Source organism: Athene cunicularia, assembly GCF_003259725.1.
Source record: "Athene cunicularia isolate RWA chromosome 7 unlocalized genomic scaffold, athCun1 chr7_part1, whole genome shotgun sequence".
NCBI lineage: Eukaryota > Metazoa > Chordata > Aves > Strigiformes > Strigidae > Athene > Athene cunicularia.
In genome coordinates this window covers 9,142,095-9,163,379 of record NW_020799107.1, presented here as the reverse complement: position 1 = coordinate 9,163,379, position 21,285 = coordinate 9,142,095, and the positions used below count along the sequence as shown (strand labels likewise).

Sequence of the window (21,285 nt, the reverse complement as noted above, 5' to 3'; positions counted from 1 at the left end):
CTTAAGCATTTGCTCATTGCTTAGGAATCCATGGAATCGATTCAACTGACTATTAACAGCTCTGGTCATCCACATAATTACTGACAGGCTGACTTGTCTGCTAAATTCAAAGCAGTTCCAGCTAACTAACTAGTAAGCAGTTCTTTAAATTCAACAAGAAAACTCAAACTACCAAACTGATGAGATTGTATCAGTGTGAGAAGAGCGAATGTTGGGAAACACCTTGCTTAGTTTACATAAAGACTTCAATAACCTTTCTATTCTGATTTATGGAGCGCTAAACCAAGAGAGGATGGTTGCTTACCTTCCAGTAATTGTGACCTAACTGCAGTGCAATGTGGGCACCAGGAATATTCTAAAAAGTAACACTACAAAAATGAACAATGTAAACTTTCCCTAAGCTGGAAACAATTATGAGTTAAATGAATGAAGAAAGAGTGAAAGGAAACTGTAATGTTATCTGGATGCTTTATTAAATGCTGAAAGCCACAGTCAACAAGCTTACAAGAAGGTTTCAGTTTAAAAACTGGCACCAGATCTACAGAAACAGTCACTAAAGAGGATGCAGTCAACAAGCCAGAGGGCAAATCCACCCTCCCGAGGGACCTGCGTGGGCTGGGGGAAAGGCCAACAGCAACCTCAGGAGACCCAGCATGGCCAAATGTGAAGCTCTGCTGCTGAGATGCACTCAGCCCCTGCACAGGGACAGGCCCAGATGCTGGGCTGGGGACAGCTCTGCTGGGAAGGCCTTAGTGTGAGGAGAGGTTGAAGGAACAGGGCTTCTTGGTGCAGAGGAAAAAGCTTTGGGGGTACCTAAAAGCAGGCCCCCAGTACTGACAAGGAGGTTTCTGAGAGGACAGAGCCTTCTCGGAGCTTCATGATGAGAACACGAGATAGAGCTCCTCACCTGAAAGGGAGGCATGTGACTGTGTATATGGAAAAAGATTATCACGTGGGTAACTAAGCTTTGGAGCATCCAACATCACTCGATGACAATCATCAGATAAACTCATGATTGGCCAAACTGAAGCCTTACAAAATTGATCGCGACAAGGAAATCACTTGAAAAGTACAACTTAATGCAGACAAATAGAGGGGTCCTATCTCTGCAAATCAATTAAAAGTCACACAAGGTAGCAGACAGCATCCTCTGTCACTGAAAAGGTCTTTTGATGAAAATAACTGATTACAACACAGGTCTCTACATCACTTCTGTAGCTGGATACATAAGCAGAAGGCTAGTGAGGCTGAATACTGAGATAATCTTTGTCTAGCACTTGTGAAAACAGATGTTGATTCTGCCCAAATCTGTTGTACAGCCTTCCAAAAGTTACAGATATCTTGCAAAGTGCGTGGGGAAGAACTATAGAATTACCAAAGCTGCATAAACAATCACATGCAAAAAACTCATGTAAAAGTGACTTGATGATCACTGGCTGAAGGAAGCTGGAAAGGAAGAAGTTCAGTAACTGACAGCTCCTTCCTTAAGCTGAAGGAGACTCCCGAGGGCTGGAAGCTGAAGCTGCACTAACTCAGATCTCAGATAAGACACAGTTTTTTAAAGCAATTAATTGAACAACTTACCTCTGAACTTTGCACGATTCTTACATCTCAAAACTGAAAAGCTACAACTAGGTGCTCAGGTATAAGCCGTAGATTTAATGCAAAAATTAAGAGGTCCCTTATTCAGGAAGACATAATAACAGTCGCTTCTACCCTGATCTGTAACACAAACATTCATAGCACAACTGTTTTCCAAGAATCAGTAATAAGGATTTGATATCTATGATGTGAATTCTTCCAGCATCTGCAAGGCAGCAGTCCTTTTTGATGACTTAATACCAGCCTACAGAACTGAACAAACTCCAGTCTCACATTTTCAATAACCAGAGGCAGGCTTCAGATTAGCTCTTAACCTCTCAGGCAGCCACACTTAGCCTGAAATGTCAGCAAAGGGATCCCAGGATTTCAAATCTGAAATTACATCAGTGAAATACCGAGTCATCTCCTCCAGGAGAAGCACACAAGACAGCTAGAGGTGCACTTTTTGGCTGTTACAAGCCATATACTCCCACACTGTCAAATGACCAAAGGCATTCACTTATAGTATGTCACACAGGGACATTTGTATACAAAACTATTTGCATACAGTTATATTTGCACATCTGATTATGGCTTGTGCACGTGGGCATATATATTGCACATACACTGTTTGAATAATCGTATTACACACAAAAATGTCTCAGGGAAAATACATTAGCATTCTCGCATTAATCATACCGTGCACTGCAAGTATTTTCTTAAGAGGCAGGACAATACCACAGCAGTTTGACTTCACCACAAAGTGCTTATACACTACATGACATATATGCCCAAGAGAGACAAAAACTAACTCACACTGCAACTGCATCCTTGGAGGCTAATTGTAAAAGCAGCCATTTCTCTCCCTTGCATAATTTATTCTCTCTAGACAGGCATCACTAGTTTTGTCTTGATACTATGGAAAATCTGCCACTACCTGGTGCTGTCATTATCAATTAAGTACCTAAATTAAATTCAAATAATTTCCAAAAAAAATATACATAAAAGAATATAAATTTTACAGATGCCTTTGAGGAGACTACTTAAGAGTTTACTAAGTAAAAAAAAATATTTCTATTTAGAACACTATCAAAAAATCCACTCAATTTCCCTTTCAGTTCTTCCACAGCTGCTGTTATCTGAAAAAAAAACCCACCAACCACCTTCCATGCTATTAGTGTAGCAGTACATATTTTGAGTGCTCACCTCTCCATTCTTGAGGGAGGTATGTTTTTAAAGCAGGTAGCATTCTTCCTGTCTGTGGATTCCCAAGATTTCCCATTTATGAATGAGGTTGAAAGATGCAGGATAGTGATTACTTAGCATTTCATCACTCTGTGGGAAGAAGACATTACTGTCTGGCTGGTCTGAAGTCTAACAATTTACTCAAAGCACAGGTAAGGCTCGCCTATCATGGCCTCAGCACATCCAGCAAGACTCTACTAGTACCAGGGGAGCATCTCTCCTTACAAAAGCCTACTCAGACACCAGCCAAACTGCTTCCCCTCTGGCAGTTAGAAGCAATCAAGTGCCAAATTCCACACTCAGCAATAGGTGTGTAGCCTCACCATTTCCAAAGAGCTACAAATTTCCCTGGCAAGGTATTAGAGAATAATTCAGTCTAACAATGCAAAGAAAATGATTCAGCCTGCTACCTTCACTATGATGGTTTTTGTTTCTCAGCCTGTATCCCCTCCATGACTACTTGCAGTGCTTTATGGCTTGGAAGGCTTCCTGGCACTTTTTGCCAAAATTATATAACCAAACCATTAAAAAATGCTCTTCCAAAGTAGGTGTCTACAACATCTTCCTCACCTTAGGCTAACAGTCTTGTCCCAGCCCTAAGAAGACTGACAAATACCAGAATAGCTACAAGATCTCATTAAACAAGAAAACAGCTAGAAAAATGAACTTGCAATCCTCATGTTTCTTCTTGAAAAAATGAGATAAATTAGGTGCACTGCCTGACTGTATTTTCAATTAACTCTTCAAAACAACATTTACATGGAAACTTTCTTCAATCGTTATGGTTAACTTCAACAAAAGTATCAGAAGATGTATTTGGTTTGTGTGGCAAGGTTTTGGTAGCAGGGAAGCCACAGGGGTGGCTTCTGTGAGAAGCTTCTAGAAGCTTCCCGTGTCTGACAGAGCCAATGCCAGCTGCCTCCAAGACAGACCCACCACCAGCCAAGGCCAAGACCATCAGTGATGGTGGTAGCACCTCTGCAATAATTTAATATTTAAGAAGGGGGTAAAAAACCTGCAGCAGAAGAGAAGAGTGAGAAAATGCGAGAGAAACAACTCTGCAGACACTAAGAGCAGTAAAGAAGGAGAGGAAAGAGGTGCAGAGCTTTCCCTGGAAGACCATGGTGTGGCAGGCTGTTCCCCTGCACCCATGGAGGTCCACAGAGGAGCACAGACCCATCTGCGGCCCGTGAAGGACCCCACGCCAGAGCAGAGGGATGACTGAAGGAGGCTGTGACCCCATGGGAAGCCCACGCTGGAGCAGTCTGTGCCTGAAAGGCTGCACCCTGATGGAGGGACCCATGCTGGAGCAGTCTGTGTAGAACTGCAGCCCCATGGGAAGACTGTCTCCCATGGGGGGGACCCCACGCTGGAGCAGGGGAGGAGTGTGAGGAGCCCTCCCCCTGTGGAGAAAGGAGCATCAGAGACAATGGGTGATGAACTGACTGCAACCCCCATTCCCCATCCCCTGTGCCATTAGTGGAGAGGAGGCAGAGAAATTGGGAGTACAGTTAAGCCCAGGAAGAAGGGAGGGGTGGGAGGGGAGATGTTTTTAAGATACGGTTTTATTTCTCATTATCCTATCCTGATTTGATTGGTAATAAATGAAATTGATTTTTTTTCCTCAAGTCAAGCCTGTTTTGCCCATGACAGCAATTGCTGAGTGATCTCCCTGCCCTTATCTCAGGCCACAAGCCTTTTGTTATATTTTGTCTCCCCTGTCCAGCTGCCGAGCGGGAGTGATAGAACAGCTTTGGTGGGCATCTGGCATCCAGCCAGTGTCAATCCACCACAGAAGAGTTTAATTAAAACAAGAGATGTTGAACATGCCACGTGCTTGAGATATGCATCTATATAATGTAACACAACTTCATCTACATAACATGACAGAGCTTTGGAGATCCACACAATAGAGAAGTTAGTACATTGTTCCCCTCTTCCTCCATGCTCTATCTCAGTTGAGAAGTACATCCTACAGATGTTCACCAGATCATGAATCAATACCATGTTTTGCTGTGCCACATCCATAATATACACAGAACAAATGGGATCAGTATAAAAAAAAATTAAATTTGCACTCCTGTCATTTAAACACACCCAGATTTCTCCTGGCTTAATAAAAGCATGCAACATGTAGGAGTTGTGAAGAAAAAAGTTGCATTTTGAAAGAGACAGAAAAGGATGAGATCTTTCGGCAGGCCTTTTAAGGTAAAAGCTACTGAGATAACTGCACCAAACCAATTCATCATAATTTGCTGCATGGAATATGTACAGCTTCAGTGAAAATCTCCAAAACAAGAAGGTAAAGATCATCTGTTTTGGGGATATGACTACATTATGGTCAACATTCTAGCATATGGTGAATAACACCTGAATAACACTACTGCATTGAGTTTACTTTCCCAGATAAAGCACATTTTGTTTGAATAACTGGTTGCTGATACAATGAGTCACTCGACTGCCTGAAGTACCATCTTGAATACTTTAAAAGGACTGACTGGGAATCACCAAGTACAGTAAGTGTATTTATTTAGGAACAACATGCTTTAAATAAACCGCTGACTCACCTTGTCACGCAAATGATGCTCTGCAGCCTCAATATTCAAAGGATCGTCAAAATTCAAAAGATCCTGGAAAAGAAACAGAGAACATTATAGGGTTCCCACTCACTGCATCATGCAAGGAATCCAAAGCTCTAATGAAGAAGATAATGAAATAAAGCAAGCAGGACCAGCAAGTGTAGTGCCATTTTCTCACTAACTTGATAGGTATCCCTGCCAAAGGTAGACGCAAATGAGTTCGATGATTGCAAACTAAATCACAAGTCAATTAAAGAACAGCAGCAGCAAGGCATTCAACCCCACCTGGTGGAATGCCACACCCAGCCCTGTGACACTTCTCTCTGGCAGTGAAGCATTTCTATTTGAAAACTAAGACAGTTTTAAATCAGATTTTGAATAAACATTCATAATTTCAGAAGGCACAATTCCTGTTGATTTTTGTTCAACTGTAAAATAAATCCTTAAAAAAAAACCTGCAAACAGCCTGGTGATAAAGCAGGAAGAGCTTCCTTAATACCAACTCCATAGCAAAGCAACTTAATTCTCTCTGTAAGAAACAACATAACCTGGAGTCTGACAGACAGGAAAGTTTTAGTGCAATGGGAAAAAAAGGGCTGAGAGAAAATGGAGGGCAAAGACCCCAGGAGCTAAGGGCATGTGGGGGCCAGGGAGCAGAAATAATCAAAATAAATCTCAGGTCTGTCAGTTTAATCTCAATAAATACTAATTTTGGAAGAAGAAAGGATCTAAGGTTAAAACTAAAGGAAAGCAAGATGCTGATAAAAAAGGAATTATCATTAAAAAATACACTGAGTCACAAAACCCCCTATTCTCCCTGCAGCCCAGATTACTTTCCCCAGTTAAGGTTAGCCTGTGACAGCAGTGAAATGTCATCATTTCACAAGTGTGAAAGGCTCGTGTCATTCTGACTTGTTTTCAAGCAACAAACCTCCCATTTCATTCAAACCAGGAGACCAGTCCACCTCATTTTCACTCATTTTCTTCAAGAAACCCCCAAAAGAATCTGCAAGCCCAGTGCAATCCAATGCCAGGTTTTCAAAGCCTAATTATTTATAAGCAGCTGGGTGTGACGGAAATCCAAGAGGCAAGCTGGGAAGCATGGCTTTTACTGGCCATGACAAATCCCCGTGGTCTCTGATGCATGACCATCGCTCTTTGCAGCTGTTTGCCCAACAGATTATTTTTATGTGCAGTTCTGCCTCTGAAGGCACTTCTTTGTACCTCCAGTGGATTTTGCTTTCTTCCACTTACTTAGCATGCAGTGGGAGACTAACTGTGAAATGCAATTACTCTTTGTTGAAAAGCCAAATGCTCTCCAATCTTCTAAATCAATTTACCAAAGAAGTTGACGAAGTAAATCAAGCCTTTGGATGCCAGGAAAGTTAGGAGATTGTAGCCAGTCACTGGCTTGGTCTATGCTAGAGGTTTTAAAAATGCACCGTGATCCTGGTGATAGTGCTGGGAGCACAGTCACTGCTCTGCCCTCCTCCTGCAAGTAGCAACGAAAGGAATTTCTAGCCCCAGCCTGTTTTCTTCAGAGAGAGCAGAGCCCACAGGAATGCTCCTCCAAAGCTTTTCACAGCCTCCTCTGTACACCCTGGAGTGCCCAGGGTGTTCTCTAGAGTTGATGACAAACATGGTGACCAAGTTAGTGTCTTTACTTCCTTTCTCTTGACCTTCCTACCCACCAGTAATGTCTGTGGAAGGGGACCATAATCCTCCCTAGAAAAGGCAGCTTTTATATAGTAAAGACTTAGCCTCTCTCCATTTTTAGTGCAAAACCAACCGTCACATCCTGCCTGCCTCTTGCAGCTACCTGCTCTCTCCTCCATTTTCAAGATGCTCCTGTAGTTATGAGGTACAAGTTTCTTGCTCCTGTCAATCTAAGGAAAAGGGGGAAAATGGGATTCCCAAACAAAATCATATCATTTCTGTAACAAGTCAGGGCTTATGCATACTCCACAGGTGGGCACTGAGGCCCTTGAACAGGAATATGTGTTCAAAACAGGAATGAGACTGCAGGGCAGTCATTAATTTCTAAATATAATTTTTAAAAAACATAACACCAACACAATTCCTTCGCAGAGCAATATGAATTTCGATTTTCTGCAAAGAAGTGGAAGGAAGATCCCAAGTAACTTGTTACCAAAAAAGTAAAAACAATGTACAAAAGAGGTGGCGTTTCAGACCATCTGTATGCTTCTTGCAGTAATATAAACAGAAGCACAAACTGATTTCATACTTGTGCAACACCCACTGAAGCCAAAGGAAATAATGACTTTAAGAGGCAACAGATGGGGTTCACATTAGGTGATGCTGAAACCAAACCAGGCAGGATAAAGGAAAGTGGATATGCAAAATATTCATTTACTTACAGTAAATAAAGAGTTTAACCCCCAGACAACATCCTGCAAAGGAAAAGCACAGTCAGTTAGGCATGCACTTCAGGTGTTTCAAACACATTCACATACTTTATTTTTCTATTAATCCATGAAATTACTGAAAATCACATCTAGATTAAAGGTGATGTTTTGCTAATTTAAATCAAAATATTGAAAAAACTTTCCCATTTCATGGATCCTTGATATTCAGAAGTCATCAAAAACCAAATGCTGCATATTCAAAAACAAGTTCAGAGCTTTCTGTGTGTACAGGAGTTTATTCCTGTTGCTTCTTTGCTCAGGAAGAGGAATAATACTTAGTATATGCCACTAACTGACTGCACTGCTTAGTTAAAAGGGTGGGTACAAACCAATTCAGCAATCCATTCTTAAAATTAAAAAGGTGTCAGCCAAATATTTGGAACTGTGTCAAAATATCAGAGAAATGATTCAGGTGTAGTATGAATATGGAGAAACACCATTCTTATATGAGGATATGTCTGCAATCATTTTACTGCCTTTAAGCGTCTGTTTTAATCACAGCTGAATAGACAGGGTTTGCAATTTCTGCAAACAGGAAGCTTCAGGAAAATATGCCTCCAAATGGTGTCATCAAACACAGCTTATTTTGGGGTGGGCATCTCCAAACGGGTTCTACTAGCGCTGACCTCAGAGCCCACATGCTCCATGCCTTCAAAGATTAAGATCCAATTATTACAGAAAGAGACCTAAAAGGTTCACCTACCACCAACTTTGAAGCTAAGTTTTTCTACCCAGAGCAAATATGATTTTCTTCAGTAGAAGAATAACTAAACTACCCCCTGCAAAATCCCACTGAAGTCAGCACCGGAGCTCACACCTACCAGACAATTAAGGTCAGCATTGCATCTCTTTGCCCTTACAGCCTGCAAGCACTTGACTGCCTACCCATGAAAACCACACTGCCTGATTTCTACTAGTGGGACAAGCACTGCACATTAATCGTTTCATGACTAAAATGTACATTTTACAATAAAGATAAAGCCTCAAAGTAAGAAGTTCCTCTCCATGGCAAAGAACTTTAATAAACAAGCATATTTCAGCCTGTTTCCTGTTCTGGGCCCTCCACTGAGAGTGGTGGACCACAGAAATCCATATCCCTTAAGAATGCTATCCAATTATGCCCTAATGAAAAAGACACGATGTCAGCATTATCCGGACAGCAGCCTCTCACGATTCAATTTTCCTTTGATCTTGCACAAGCAACCCTACTCAGTTTATCTGCTTTTAATAACGTGAATCTGCCCAGCAAAGCTGATATTGTCAGACAGCATTTTCAGTTTCAGCATCTCCTCCTAATGGAGCTTCTGAAACCATCAGGTGTGGCAAAGACAGCAACCCTTTCAAATGTACTCATCATCTTCAATGGCAGCACAGACACATAAACTGCAAAAAAGGACACACCTGAGAACCCAAGAATTACAGTTACCCATACATTTTAAGACATCAGTGCTGAGCAGTCACCCCCACTCCCAAATAACCATCCTGTCGGTTCTTTGGGAAGCATGGGAAAATTAACTATTTCAAATAACAGATGAAAGTCATTATTTTAAGCTTTAAGTTCTGTGCTTGTTTGACTAGAACTACTGTCACAAAAACTGGGCAGAGCAGAGGTTAGCAAAACACGGTATTAAGGAAACCTGTATTAAGCAATGCTGGGGATAAAGTAATTGTACAGTGCAGCGGTGCTAGAGAAAAAATAAGCTGAAGTCACAGATTAAAGGAGGATTTCAGTGGTGTGGAGAGCCTGGAGAGTAGGAACAGGCATGGATGTCTTAGCTTCCATTTCACGCTCCTGTACTGAGGCATGAGATGGTGTGCAGCACAGCGCAGGCTGCCACGGCGTCACCGCTCTTGGGGTCTGCTCCGCTGAGAAGCCCCTGGGTACGCTGCCCCTGGTGTGGATGCAGCCTGAGAACTGACTGAGGCAGGGTGTGTAACCAGGGACAGCTGAGCGTGCCTCTGCCTCCAGCCAGCCACTCTGCTCCAGTGCATGCTCTGACCCCTGAAGGTCAGGAGTCCCTTCCCCTGCTGCCCTCAAAGGCTGTACTGTCCTTCAGGGAGGTAGAGCATATGTTTTGGGAGCGTTAAGAATTTCTTGTGTCCGATTTTAACCCACTATGTGTTTCCCACAACCTTTGATAATGGGACCTTACTAAAATACAGTAATTTGTTTTCTTCCACTTGAAGAAGCAGGAATAAATTAACTTTTTAAGGGTTATCTTTCACCTATACCATGTGACAGCAGATTGCTGCCGGAGAACGTGATGTGGAATTACAATACTGAGTGTTAAAAAATACTCTAAAGAGGTATGAGGAGCTCACGCTAGCACACTGGGGTCTGTCCATTTCTAAAACCCGCCTGAGCACCAAAGTGGCATTTGCAGGGTTGCAAAGTCATCACAGCTGTTCAACCACTTACCAGCATGGCTAAAAGAAACAAAAGAGAAACTCATTCACACTGATTCTGAACTCCTGATGAGTTCACCTTCTCTTTACATTTAACAGTGCTGAAGCCCTCAGTCTCCCAGAGCCTCCCCATCAGGACACCTGCAGATTGTCTCTCCAGACAAAACAACTTCTGCTTCAATACCAGCAGCAACAAGCCGCACCTTACACAAGTAAATGTTGCAACTCAAAACAGAAAAGTAAATTATATCCAATTATTTTCCCATTCTGTAGAGACCTGCTTTTACCTAAATTGCTCCCAAATTCTCATTTGCTGAACCCTGGTTTTAAGATTCTGGGACACTTGACCCATTCAGGCCAGTTTTGCACAGCGTTCTATCCAAAAAACCCCAGCAAAAACCTCTGTAAGGCTGTGATTTTCAGAGTGTTGTAGCTTTTCACAGCCATTCTAGACACCAAAGTGCATAAAAGCATTATTACTGAATAATGTATGTGTGAAAATCTCAGTATCATTTCTGATGTTTCCACCTGTTCAAGTTTTATGATTTGCTGGATTCGTGATTTATACCCTTGCATGGCTCCATAAAAAATAATGCTAAATTACTACCAGAGGGCAACACTCTGTAATGAGTTTGAGACTAGCCTGGATTTAAATCTAGGATATTGAGAAAAGGAAGTGGGATGGAACAGATGAGCAAGAGTCAAGCAAGTATTTAATATTTGAAAAACTTGACACTGTTGCATTGCAAAAATAATCACTTTGCATTATTGACTTCAGCAGAGCTGCTTGCTGCATGAAGATAAGCACTTGCCTCAACGCCTGCTTCACATTTTCCTGACAAACTAAAAGGATTTGCAAGCCACCAAAGATCTGTCAGATTTAACAGTTCAAAAACTTCTGTTCTCTTTCAATGTAGTAAAGCATCATCTTTGGCTTCAAACGTTTACTGAACTTCTGGCTTAAATACCCTGAAAGCAGAAAGTTAACCCTATGTACAAGAATTATTAAAGGTTATCTTCACACACAGGCACAGGGCAGATGTTGACTTAAAATGTTAATTATGCACACCTTTATGCTGCTCCACTTCAGTGAGAGAATCTACTTGCAAAAGGAGAATCACACACAGGGATCTGCCTGTTCATGTGGCAAATACCTGACAAGGCTGTTTCCTTTACAATGCTGCTCTTTGTCTACTTTCTTCTCCATGCTTAACATCAAAGTTATGGAGTACAAGTACACTCACTACTGCTGGGTAACCTCTGAACAGAATCGGAGACCCCTTGCGCTTTTTGCAACAAAGGGGCACAGTCTGCTCAGGATGGACCCTGCAGAAAAGGCTGCAGAACTCCCCAAACCTCTTTATCTGGTTTCTGCTCCAGCTGTGCCCGGGCAGGCCATCTGTCTGTCCCCCTGGCCTCCCAGAGGCTTTGCATCAGCACAGATGTCACCCACGAGGTTAGACATTTTATACAAGACAACTGCAGGTCTCAGGTAGGCAAGGAGTTTTAATTTGCATCTGCTGTGTTATTTCAGAGGATTCAAGTATGGTACTTGAACTAAAGAGCTGGGGTTCCCAAGCAATACCTGGTAAAATCTACAGTGGGTAAGTGGAAGAGGGTATAATGAAGGAAACACAGTCTGCTCCATGACACTGTCACCATTTTGAGCTCAAGCATGAGGAAGGCAATACAAGCAAGTCAAAAGAACCACAGACTCATATATTAACGCTTTATAATGGACCCTTTTCATTTTTTAGTATTTTTGTGTTCCCTGAGTGAAAAGTTACATTAAATCCCTGCCCACAGATTTATTTACAGCATGCCAAATAGGGAAAAAAAAACCCAAACCTGCCACTGCAAAAATGATGAAAGTTCAAGAGCAATTAATCAAAATCCTAAATATAAGCTTTCAAAATAGCCTCTCCTGAGGCTAGAGAGTCTCAAAGCATTGTGTTTGTAGGAGGTCCTAATTCAGTTAGTCACCAAATCTTCCCAAGTGGCATTTCTCACAACCACTTCACAAAAAGCTATGCCATTGAAACCACATCACAGACAAGTGTTTAGCTACACTTGCCGATGTTTGGAAATACAACCACATAACACTTCTTTTGAAGAGAGAGTAAACACGTAAATTGTAACTTAAATTTTCCTTTGAGAGTCAAAGTGTATTTAATATATTAATTTACACAAACAGGCCAGACAAAAGCAGCTAATGAACTTCCAATCAGAGAAACTTCTTTAGAGATCCAAGAAGCATTTCTAATAGCCTGATTAAAGCTCATTGCTAAACTGGTTTTTATATACAATTTAACCCATTCAGCTCATTGAAAGAAGCAGCATTCATTTAAACAAGCAGATGTCTGAAATATTTTTTTTTTCTCTTCAAACTAAAGTAGTAACTGCAATAAAACAAGTGTCAAGCTTGTACATCAGAGTTTGAAAAAGGGCTTAAAATTACACCTGAAAACTGAGCATGCTGAAAGCCAGGCCACTGCATGGCTGCCTCCTGGAACAGGTCTCTGCTGTCCTGTCTGCCTATGCACCAGCATGGATGGTTTTCCACTTCTATTCACCTTTTCCTGTCATCCCTCGCAAACAAGCCCAGCTTATTTCCCTCTTCAATGTAGCCTAGAAAACCAAGCAGCCTTCATCACACCCTGTCCCACCTTCCCCAGGCTCTGCTGGACTACTCCTTCAGCCTCCTTAACATACCTCCCCACAAGCTCCTCTGAGTTCTCCCCACGGACCTACTTACAACCACTACAATGTAACTGACAGCACAAAACTTATCATTGGTCCAAAGGGGTTTAAAAAAAAAAAAAGTATGTTTTCATGCCAGAGACGGTAGGCACTTTTTAGCTTACAAAAAGAATGCCTCCTAAACACTCTTCTCCCAAATAAAATGTTCTCTTTCACATTTCCCCTCCCTGTACTGCTCCTCTCTATAACCTTGTACATAATAGTGTGACAGTATTTTGCAGAATTCCTGTAGCAGATAAAACACTGTTTCCACCTGGAATAAGGTGATGAAGAGAACATCAGTTTTTTGGGTTTTGTTTTTGTTTTTGTTTGGTTTTTTTTTTCAATCGACCACAAAGGCTGTCTCAATTCTCATGTGCCCGCAATTCCAGCATGTGCTTCCCACCCAAACACAACAGTAGCTTACTTAGAAGGCTTTGGGTAACTTAAATGGCATGAACTGCTCCAGTTAGCAAACACAAAAAAAGGAGGAAGGCTGGAAAACGATTTCTTCTGTGCTCAAATATACTAGAGGGAAGAAAACAGGAACAATTATAGTCTGTTCCTCTCCCAGACCAAGACAGTTGTGAACTGCCAAATATGCAGGAGCACTCATCTAATATCCCTTACTTTTGCTACTGACTCCTTGACATTTGTCCCCAAGGTTACTTCAGAACAAGCAGATAATCTCTTATAAATTGTTCCCAGGGGAATTCTATTATAGCTTCTTAATGAACTACACTAGTGACTATGAACACTAAAGCGATCACCCTCTAGAGACCAGTCTACTCAACTGATTAGTAGACGCAAACTGAATATTCAGAAATCAACAATTTGGGGAAAACAGGCATGGTTTAATTAGACTTACTAACATACTACACTGTTTTACTGAATCACTCTTTAAAAATGTGCTAGTAATAACAGCTACTGTATTTAAAACAAAGATTGATCTTTGCCAGAAGCCATTAGAAAGAAAAGGAAAATTTTTGCAATTCTTACGAAGCAAAGATTTGTACAAGACATTGATTTGTGTATTTTCACTGGTCTGGGCATGTACAGAGGGGAAAAAAAAAATTACTCCTTACAAAACTGAGAAAGCCGATTTATAAAAATCAAAATACAACACAATGTACCCCTGAAGAAAAGCTTCCTGAATCTTATTTTAAGAAAAATAATGTCAGACCTATACAGAAGATTGTATTCAGTGGCTTATAACTTCTCTTCACCAAATACCGGGTCTGAAGTTTTTTGTCTACTGCTTATTCAACTTTTAGAGGTGGAGAAGAAAGGTCAAGAAGTGAAAGCAGTAACAATGGACATTTTAAGCACTTTTGAGAGCAAAGGTATTGAAGAAGTATAAATCTTTTGCACTCCAATTCTCTTCAGATGACTTCCTTTACAAAGGGAGTCTTGAACCATTGAAAGGCACCTTGTCACAAAGCTGCGCCTTTTCAACAGCTACAAATACCTATCTAAATTGGACCAGCAATGACATTCAGAAACCCCTTTAACTGTAACAACTAAGTCTCCCTTGCTTGGTCTTTGCTGAACATGCACAGGCCCTCACCAGTCCCCTGTGTCAGTTGGAGCCTCAATGGATGGCCCAGCCCTCATAAAAGCTGCCTCTGGGCAGGGACTTGCACAGCAAGCAGGACACCAATGAGCCGGTCAATGGTTGGTTCAGAGCACCAGTGACATCCTGAAAGCTGGATCTCCCCTGTCCCCACTGTCCATAGCATCAGAGAAGTTGTGGTGTGTGTAAAATGAACTTCTGGCTGAAGCCAGGCCAGATGTATGCCACATGGGTTCCAGCACCAAGCAGGGATGTAGAGATCTGGGCTAAAAGAGAGGACGCTACCCTCCAAACTATACCAAAAAAAAAGGCTCTGAACCACTGGGAGCCTACAACATCGGGAATTAGTACTTATATTATGGAAAGAGACAAATGGTGCATGTCGTCATGCTGACAAGCAGTCCTCAAATGCTTGTGACTCTTGTCTTTCCTTATTTATTGGTTCAAAAGCTCTCTTCTGTACCTGCCTCTGCCTTCTGCTGCCACTCCCTAAGTTAAGGTTTCTTCTATATTTATCCCCTTGTGTTTCAAGAAGACAGCTCCCTAGAGCTGTCTTTTGCAATGCTGATATCCCCTGCACTATCCCAGAAAATACAAGGCAGCATGCAGCTTAGGCCCTGAGGAAGGGACACTGTGAACATGTGTTGCAAGAGGGTCCAAAGCTTCTTGAGCACCAGGATCCGGTGGCAGTATCAGGCAGTGGCTGATCTCATAACTGCCAAGAAGGATGAGGAGAACCAGAAGACATGAGCCCAGCAGATGAAAGAGGGAGCTCCTGCTCTCCAGCCTCAGGGCAATTGCGGGTTGGGGAGGGTTTGACACGAACCACCTCATTACGAAGGATCTGAAAAAGCTCTTTACTTGGGAGCCCAGATAAAGCTTCTTACTCACTAGTTATCCACACCCTGGGATCATTACACAGAAGAATGTGGAGGATACCTTAAACACGCTCCTCCTATCCTGCAGAAAATCCCTTCAAGGATGTAGTGACACACTGGCAGCCTGCTCCTCATCCCAGCTAGCAACAGCAACCCCCTTGTGCTTCTCCCCCTTCTGACTCCAAAAGCATTATCACTTTCCTGTATTTAGCATGGCCAGGGAGTCAGGCTTTCAGCAGAAATAGCTTAGATTATATACATAATGTATGTATATATTTGAGAGAGAATGGTCTTGTTCTCTTCAGCAGTAGCACTTTGAGATGGCAAGAACAGAGTATAGCTCTAAAGGACTCCATATTATTTTTGACATCAAGCACTTTGCAGCATATCAGTGCCCATACCTTCAGGGACATTTTTCTCTCTTTCACAGATTCCTTTGATCAAGACCCACAGTGCTCACCTCATAACCTTTCAGAAAATAAAGAATAAGTCTTCAAGACTAAACACTTGCACTGACCTGTTTCTGTTAAGCTACAGGGATAGCTCTCTGCTGCTGTGGTGGCCTTTCCCTAAAGCTATCTGCTTGCAAGCATATGTTTTGTTACTCACTTTGCTGAGTGGAGGAAAGAATAAAGATGTTGGCAGCAAGAGACATTGTGCTCTGTGGTCCTAGGAGCCTCCAGGAGATAAACACACAGACCTGGACCTCTAAGTGCTCTCTGTGTGAGAGGGAGGAAGGCAGCTCTGTAAACAAAGAGGATGAGCTAGGTGTGACCCCAGAGACAGTACAAAGAGGTAAGCAGGCACAGCCCTCCCCTGAACAGTGTTTCAGTCAGAAGGTGACCCATAAAACCTACAAGCCAGCCAAGAGAGAACTCCCAGAAAGTTATTCTGCATAACGTGCTCCTCAGACAAAAGAAAGCCCACATGCCACATGAGTGTCAGCTCATTCAGGGTGGCCTTCGAGAATAGCTGTGGCAGGCACAGAATTTTCACCCTTCTGCTTTCCTCCCACAGTGCCAAACACTGCTCTGGGTGGGGAGCAGCCTTGGGTGACAGATTCCACCATGCCTCTTGGAAACATCACAAGGAAGAACATGGTGGTGTACAGAGTCTTAAATGGGCAACAGTATGAGAGGCACAGACACATTGCCTGAAACGACATCCATCTGACAATTCCTGTATGATACCAGAGAAGACAGATGAAGGCTCACCACCTAAAAAACCCCAGGTGTACTGCATTAAGCAGAATTTGAAACTCATAGGCAGTGAATGACTGTAATCACACACAGGGCAATCTGTTCCTCCGCAGCGCTCAAGAGGCTCTATACTGGTCTATACCAGGAGGCAGCAGATGCCTTGACAAAGTCCATCTCCCCCTTGAGATCACACATACAATTTCTGAGGTGCTCAGTTTTGTAATCTTGGTGATCATGACCAAGAAGAACCCAGGAGATGGATGTAAAATTCATACAAGACCAAGAATCTCCTTGCTAAGCTACGCAGTAATTACTCCTCCTCCTGTAAGAGCATTGTAAGCATTTGTGCTCTTTTCCACTGCTATGAAGCCTGTAGCTTTCTTCTTTTGACAACTTTTCCCTCTGTACCAGTATAAGGGACAAACACATTCCGCCCAGAAGGCAGCTTTTACAAACACATGCTTTGACATTTCTATATACAATACAAAGACCCACTCCAAAATAGGGTTTGAATAAATCAACAGCAGAAAAATGTTACCATAATGCTGGCTGAGAAAAATAATAGCAGCAGCAAGAATTAATGAGAATGACACAGAACATACAAGTTTACTTTTTTCCCTTCGTCCTGAAGAGTGACAGCTATTGACCTTTTAAAATATTCCCCTATACTAATTACATGTAATTTTGACATCAGACCACCTGTTTTCATTAAGACACTGTATGAAAGCATTGTGCTTATACCAAAGTTTTTAATACTACACAAGTTTATGTTTAAACATTGACATAAAGATAACTGGAAAAATTAAGTCAAGACCCTCTGATTTATGTCTCCAAGAGATTGGAGTCTGACATTTGCATCATTTCAAACAAAGTAATTTTACTGCCTAAAGACAACAGCAGAACCAATGCAATAAACAGGGCGTATTTTCCCATTTATTATTAAACACTAATTAAATAAGGAAGCCTCTTAAGAATAAACTCCAAATAGCAACAGTTTATTGTAAACAAGTCTTAATACCTTTTAGATTAGGTAATCTAATAGCACAGACAGGTATTTCTTAACCTAGTATCTGAAGTTATGGGAAAGGAATTACTTTAAAAAAAATGTTTTCCTACAGGTGGGTATGAAAATCTGGCTGCTATCTATAGTTTAAGACTACCTCAATGTTTCCCATCCCTGTTCCTGATAGCAGTAATACAAAAATGACAAAACCCATCTCTTTCAAGTATCTTGGCGAAGAACTGAAATGCATATACACCTTACCAGTAAACTCAAAAATACTAAAGAAAATACTTCTCCAATTATCTGAGACTCCATCAGAACAGTGTTACAAATAAAAGGACCTTGTGAACATTCATCATACATTTAAAAATACTGGTTTTATTATTTTTATTTCTATAATTATTTTAATAACAGCTCAGCCCTCTGAGTCAGAGTTGCACAGTGTGCTTTGATTATTTTTATGGTTCATAAATCAGTCACTGACCAATCTCCAGTCATAGTTTATTAGAGATAACTGCAGAAGGAACAGCTTGACTTTTAGAACCAATTAGGCAATCACAATACACAGATCCACTTCTTCAAGATAATTTTATTGCAAAGTGAAAACAAGCATTTGAGAGAAAGCTGATGAATACTAGGGAGGCCTATCTTAACAGATGATACTCATGGCAAATAAGGTACAAGGAAGTGCATGTTGAGGACTTCTGAGTCTGAAACTGGAATCAAGGGTGAAGAAGCAGGATATCTGAGCAACAGCAATAGTGTTACTGCATACTGGGTATTTAAAAGCTGGTATCTCCATGCACATAAAAATCCGAGAACAGAATGGAATTAAAACCATCTATTTGCTTTCTGTCTGGAGAACTTCAGTTTTGACCATCAAACCTAAAACCAGGAGAAAAGCCAGTTCAGACAGTCTGAGGAAAGGCCAAAAATAACTTAAGCAGTCCTCAGCTTTATGAATATTCTGTTTTAGGAAAGAAAGAAGTATGCAATAAAATGGTACAGAACATAACAGAATGGAGACTGAAAGGTAAATAAGCTCCTGTTGCTAACTCATAGCTTGCTATAAAGAAGTAAAAGATTACACAAAGATCAGTTAGAAAGCACTGCATCAGTTTTTACACAATCCATAGTCTGTGGACCAAACTGCTATCAGAAATTATCTAAGCATTTAGGATTCAGAAGTGTTACTATGGATAAAGAAATCATTTACAATCGCATCGTGATTTAAAAAGTATATATAGATTTCTTTAAAACATTAACCTACCAATGAACTGTTTCAGGGTTTAAGTCCAACTTTCTTCATAACCTGATTAAAAAAGTATCTAATACAGGAGCTCAGAAATAGCACATTCTTTAGTGCCTTCACTAGTACACAGGCTGCTTTTCACAGCAGTCCATAGAAATGCATTCAGTAGCAAGAAGAAGTGGAAAAAAGATAATGCTCAACACTTAGTAACTTAAAGAGAATGCAAACATGGATGAGACAACACTGAGTGCAACAAAATGCTAGAAAACAAAATTGAGTTAGCTTTTTCCCCTCCTTAAGAATTCTCTACACTTAAAAGACAACTTCACAGAGTATTTACAAGATTTTAATTTTTATTTCAGAAAGTTAAAAGGCATCAATTACATGTCTCTTCATGTTTCTACCCATTTGATACCAAAGCGTATAAAGGTCACAGCAGTTTATTTTGAAGGATTTTTAACGTAAGAGCTCTGCTGCCACCACAAGGCTACAGATGAGACACAATCTAAAACTTCTAAAACTTAAAGCCTTCTAAAAGGTTAAGCACATAACAAGAACGCATACAGTAGAGTACTGCATAGCTGGTTTGTGCATGTGGCTTTTGAAGTTCTTTGTTATCTATTCGAATGGTTTTACTAACACACTCAGAATGACTGCATTAGTAATGCCTGCCACTTTTTAATCACAGAAACACAGTACACCCCCATTCTCAAATATTGTAATAGTGTTTTAGAGTGCCTTATTGGACAAATTTGGGTACTAGTCCTCCAGAAGACCAGGCTGGCTTCATATTATTGATGAGTGGATCAGGAAATAGTGACTTTCAAGTCTATCATTTGCCAAGACCAGATACTATCCATAGCGCTACTGCACAAGTTCACACAATATTTCACCTTGGGAGATGAGCAGGGTCTCCAAACCATGGTGTCCAAACGTTGAAAACAAACGATTCAAGAAGGTTGGATTAGTGGGTGCAGGTGGTGTGTTAAGACATAAAAGTAACCTGGGTCACATCTCATGGCTCTTATCTGCTACCAGTCACTCGCTGTTTCATGTATTTCTATGGTCTATTGTTAACACGTACCTACCACAGTTATTAACACACACTGACAGAAAATGACTGTGAGGCCATGCTGCTAATAAACCAGCACAACTGCATATTTTTCCAACTCAGAAGCATGTGTAGCCTGGAATCTAAGCACTTGGACACTAATCAAGCTTTAAAACACATAGGAAGGTACGCATGAAGCTTTACAGGTGACAATCAGCCAGAGATCTGAAAGAGCACTTGCCAGCATGGCTGTCAGGAACCCTGGCTCTGACCAAGAACCACCTTTCCCATGTTTACTAGTCCTTTCAAAGAGCATACTTGCAATGAACAAAGAACGTCTTTGACAAAGAACAGACTCACTCCAGATGCTAGTTATCTTCTAATTACAATTTGTATCCCAAGCAAAATAGTGCTTGTAGCTTCCCAACATCCCCAACGGCCAGTTCTGCTCTATTTTCTTTTTCAAGCTATTTTTTAAGTACTAGAAGCATAGTGTAACTACCGTGTTTCTACAGAAGCACAACTTGGAAGGCAGGACCAACATGTGGTCCTTGTGATTTGAGATGTCATCACAAAAAATATCGTGACAACATGACAAGTGAGAGAACACTTACTGAAACTGCACATTTACTTAAAATGGAGACTCTGAAGACAAAAAAAAAGGAATTAAAACTTTTCAATTTGGGGTGGGATTTTTTTTAAGTTATAAAATGTGAGCTTGCAATTGTGGTGCTTCAGTGCCCATGAGGGAGAAAACAAAATCCAAGGGCAATGCTGGATTATCTTTTTTTTCTTTTAAAAGTTAGGCTACTATCTCCTTTTCTCTTGCTGAATCTTTCATTTCAACACCCTCAAAGTTTTTTTGTTTGGGGTTACAGATGTTGGGTTTTTTTCCCCCCTCTAACTTACTGAAGGTAAAACCACCCTAAAATGCTTCATATTATTTAGTAACTTGAGTCACCTGGTAGTTGGGATTCCAGGACATTTAATCTATGAAATTAAATCACATGCAAAGAATAAAATGGAAAAGAAGATCCATATGCATCTCCATCATCCCTAAGGACAGGAAGTTAGCTACACTAGATGTCAGCAGTTATTCCCACTCATAGCCTTAACACGAGACAGTATTTTAATCTATTTAAGAAAGATACCAGGAACAAAGCTAGGAGAGCAGATAAAAATATATGTACATTCTTATCCAGTTGCAGTATTGGTGTACTAGTTTTCTAATGGTTGAAGCTTAACACTTGTAGTCCAAAAACTTTAGCTGGGAATGAAATACAGGGACAGGAACTGAACCAGTTAATTATCCAGTCAGCATCTCGATTTAAAACATTATGAAAACAGAAACAC

The 21,285-nt window shown here is 41.0% G+C and overlaps 1 protein-coding gene across 4 annotated transcripts in view; it reads right to left on the bottom strand.

Moving 5' to 3' along the window:
• Positions 1-21,285, bottom strand: part of UBE2F (ubiquitin conjugating enzyme E2 F (putative)) — an 87,696-nt gene that overhangs the window by 27,497 nt on the left and 38,914 nt on the right. For 2 of the 4 annotated variants that reach the window (XM_026852502.1, XM_026852501.1), the window contains 2 exons: positions 7,784-7,816; positions 5,394-5,456 (listed from right to left, as the gene is read on the bottom strand). In XM_026852502.1, the coding sequence (XP_026708303.1) occupies positions 5,394-5,456; positions 7,784-7,816 (96 nt within the window). The remainder of the gene's footprint in view (positions 1-5,393; positions 5,457-7,783; positions 7,817-21,285) is intronic. The other 2 variants (XM_026852504.1, XM_026852503.1) reach the window with 1 other exon arrangement.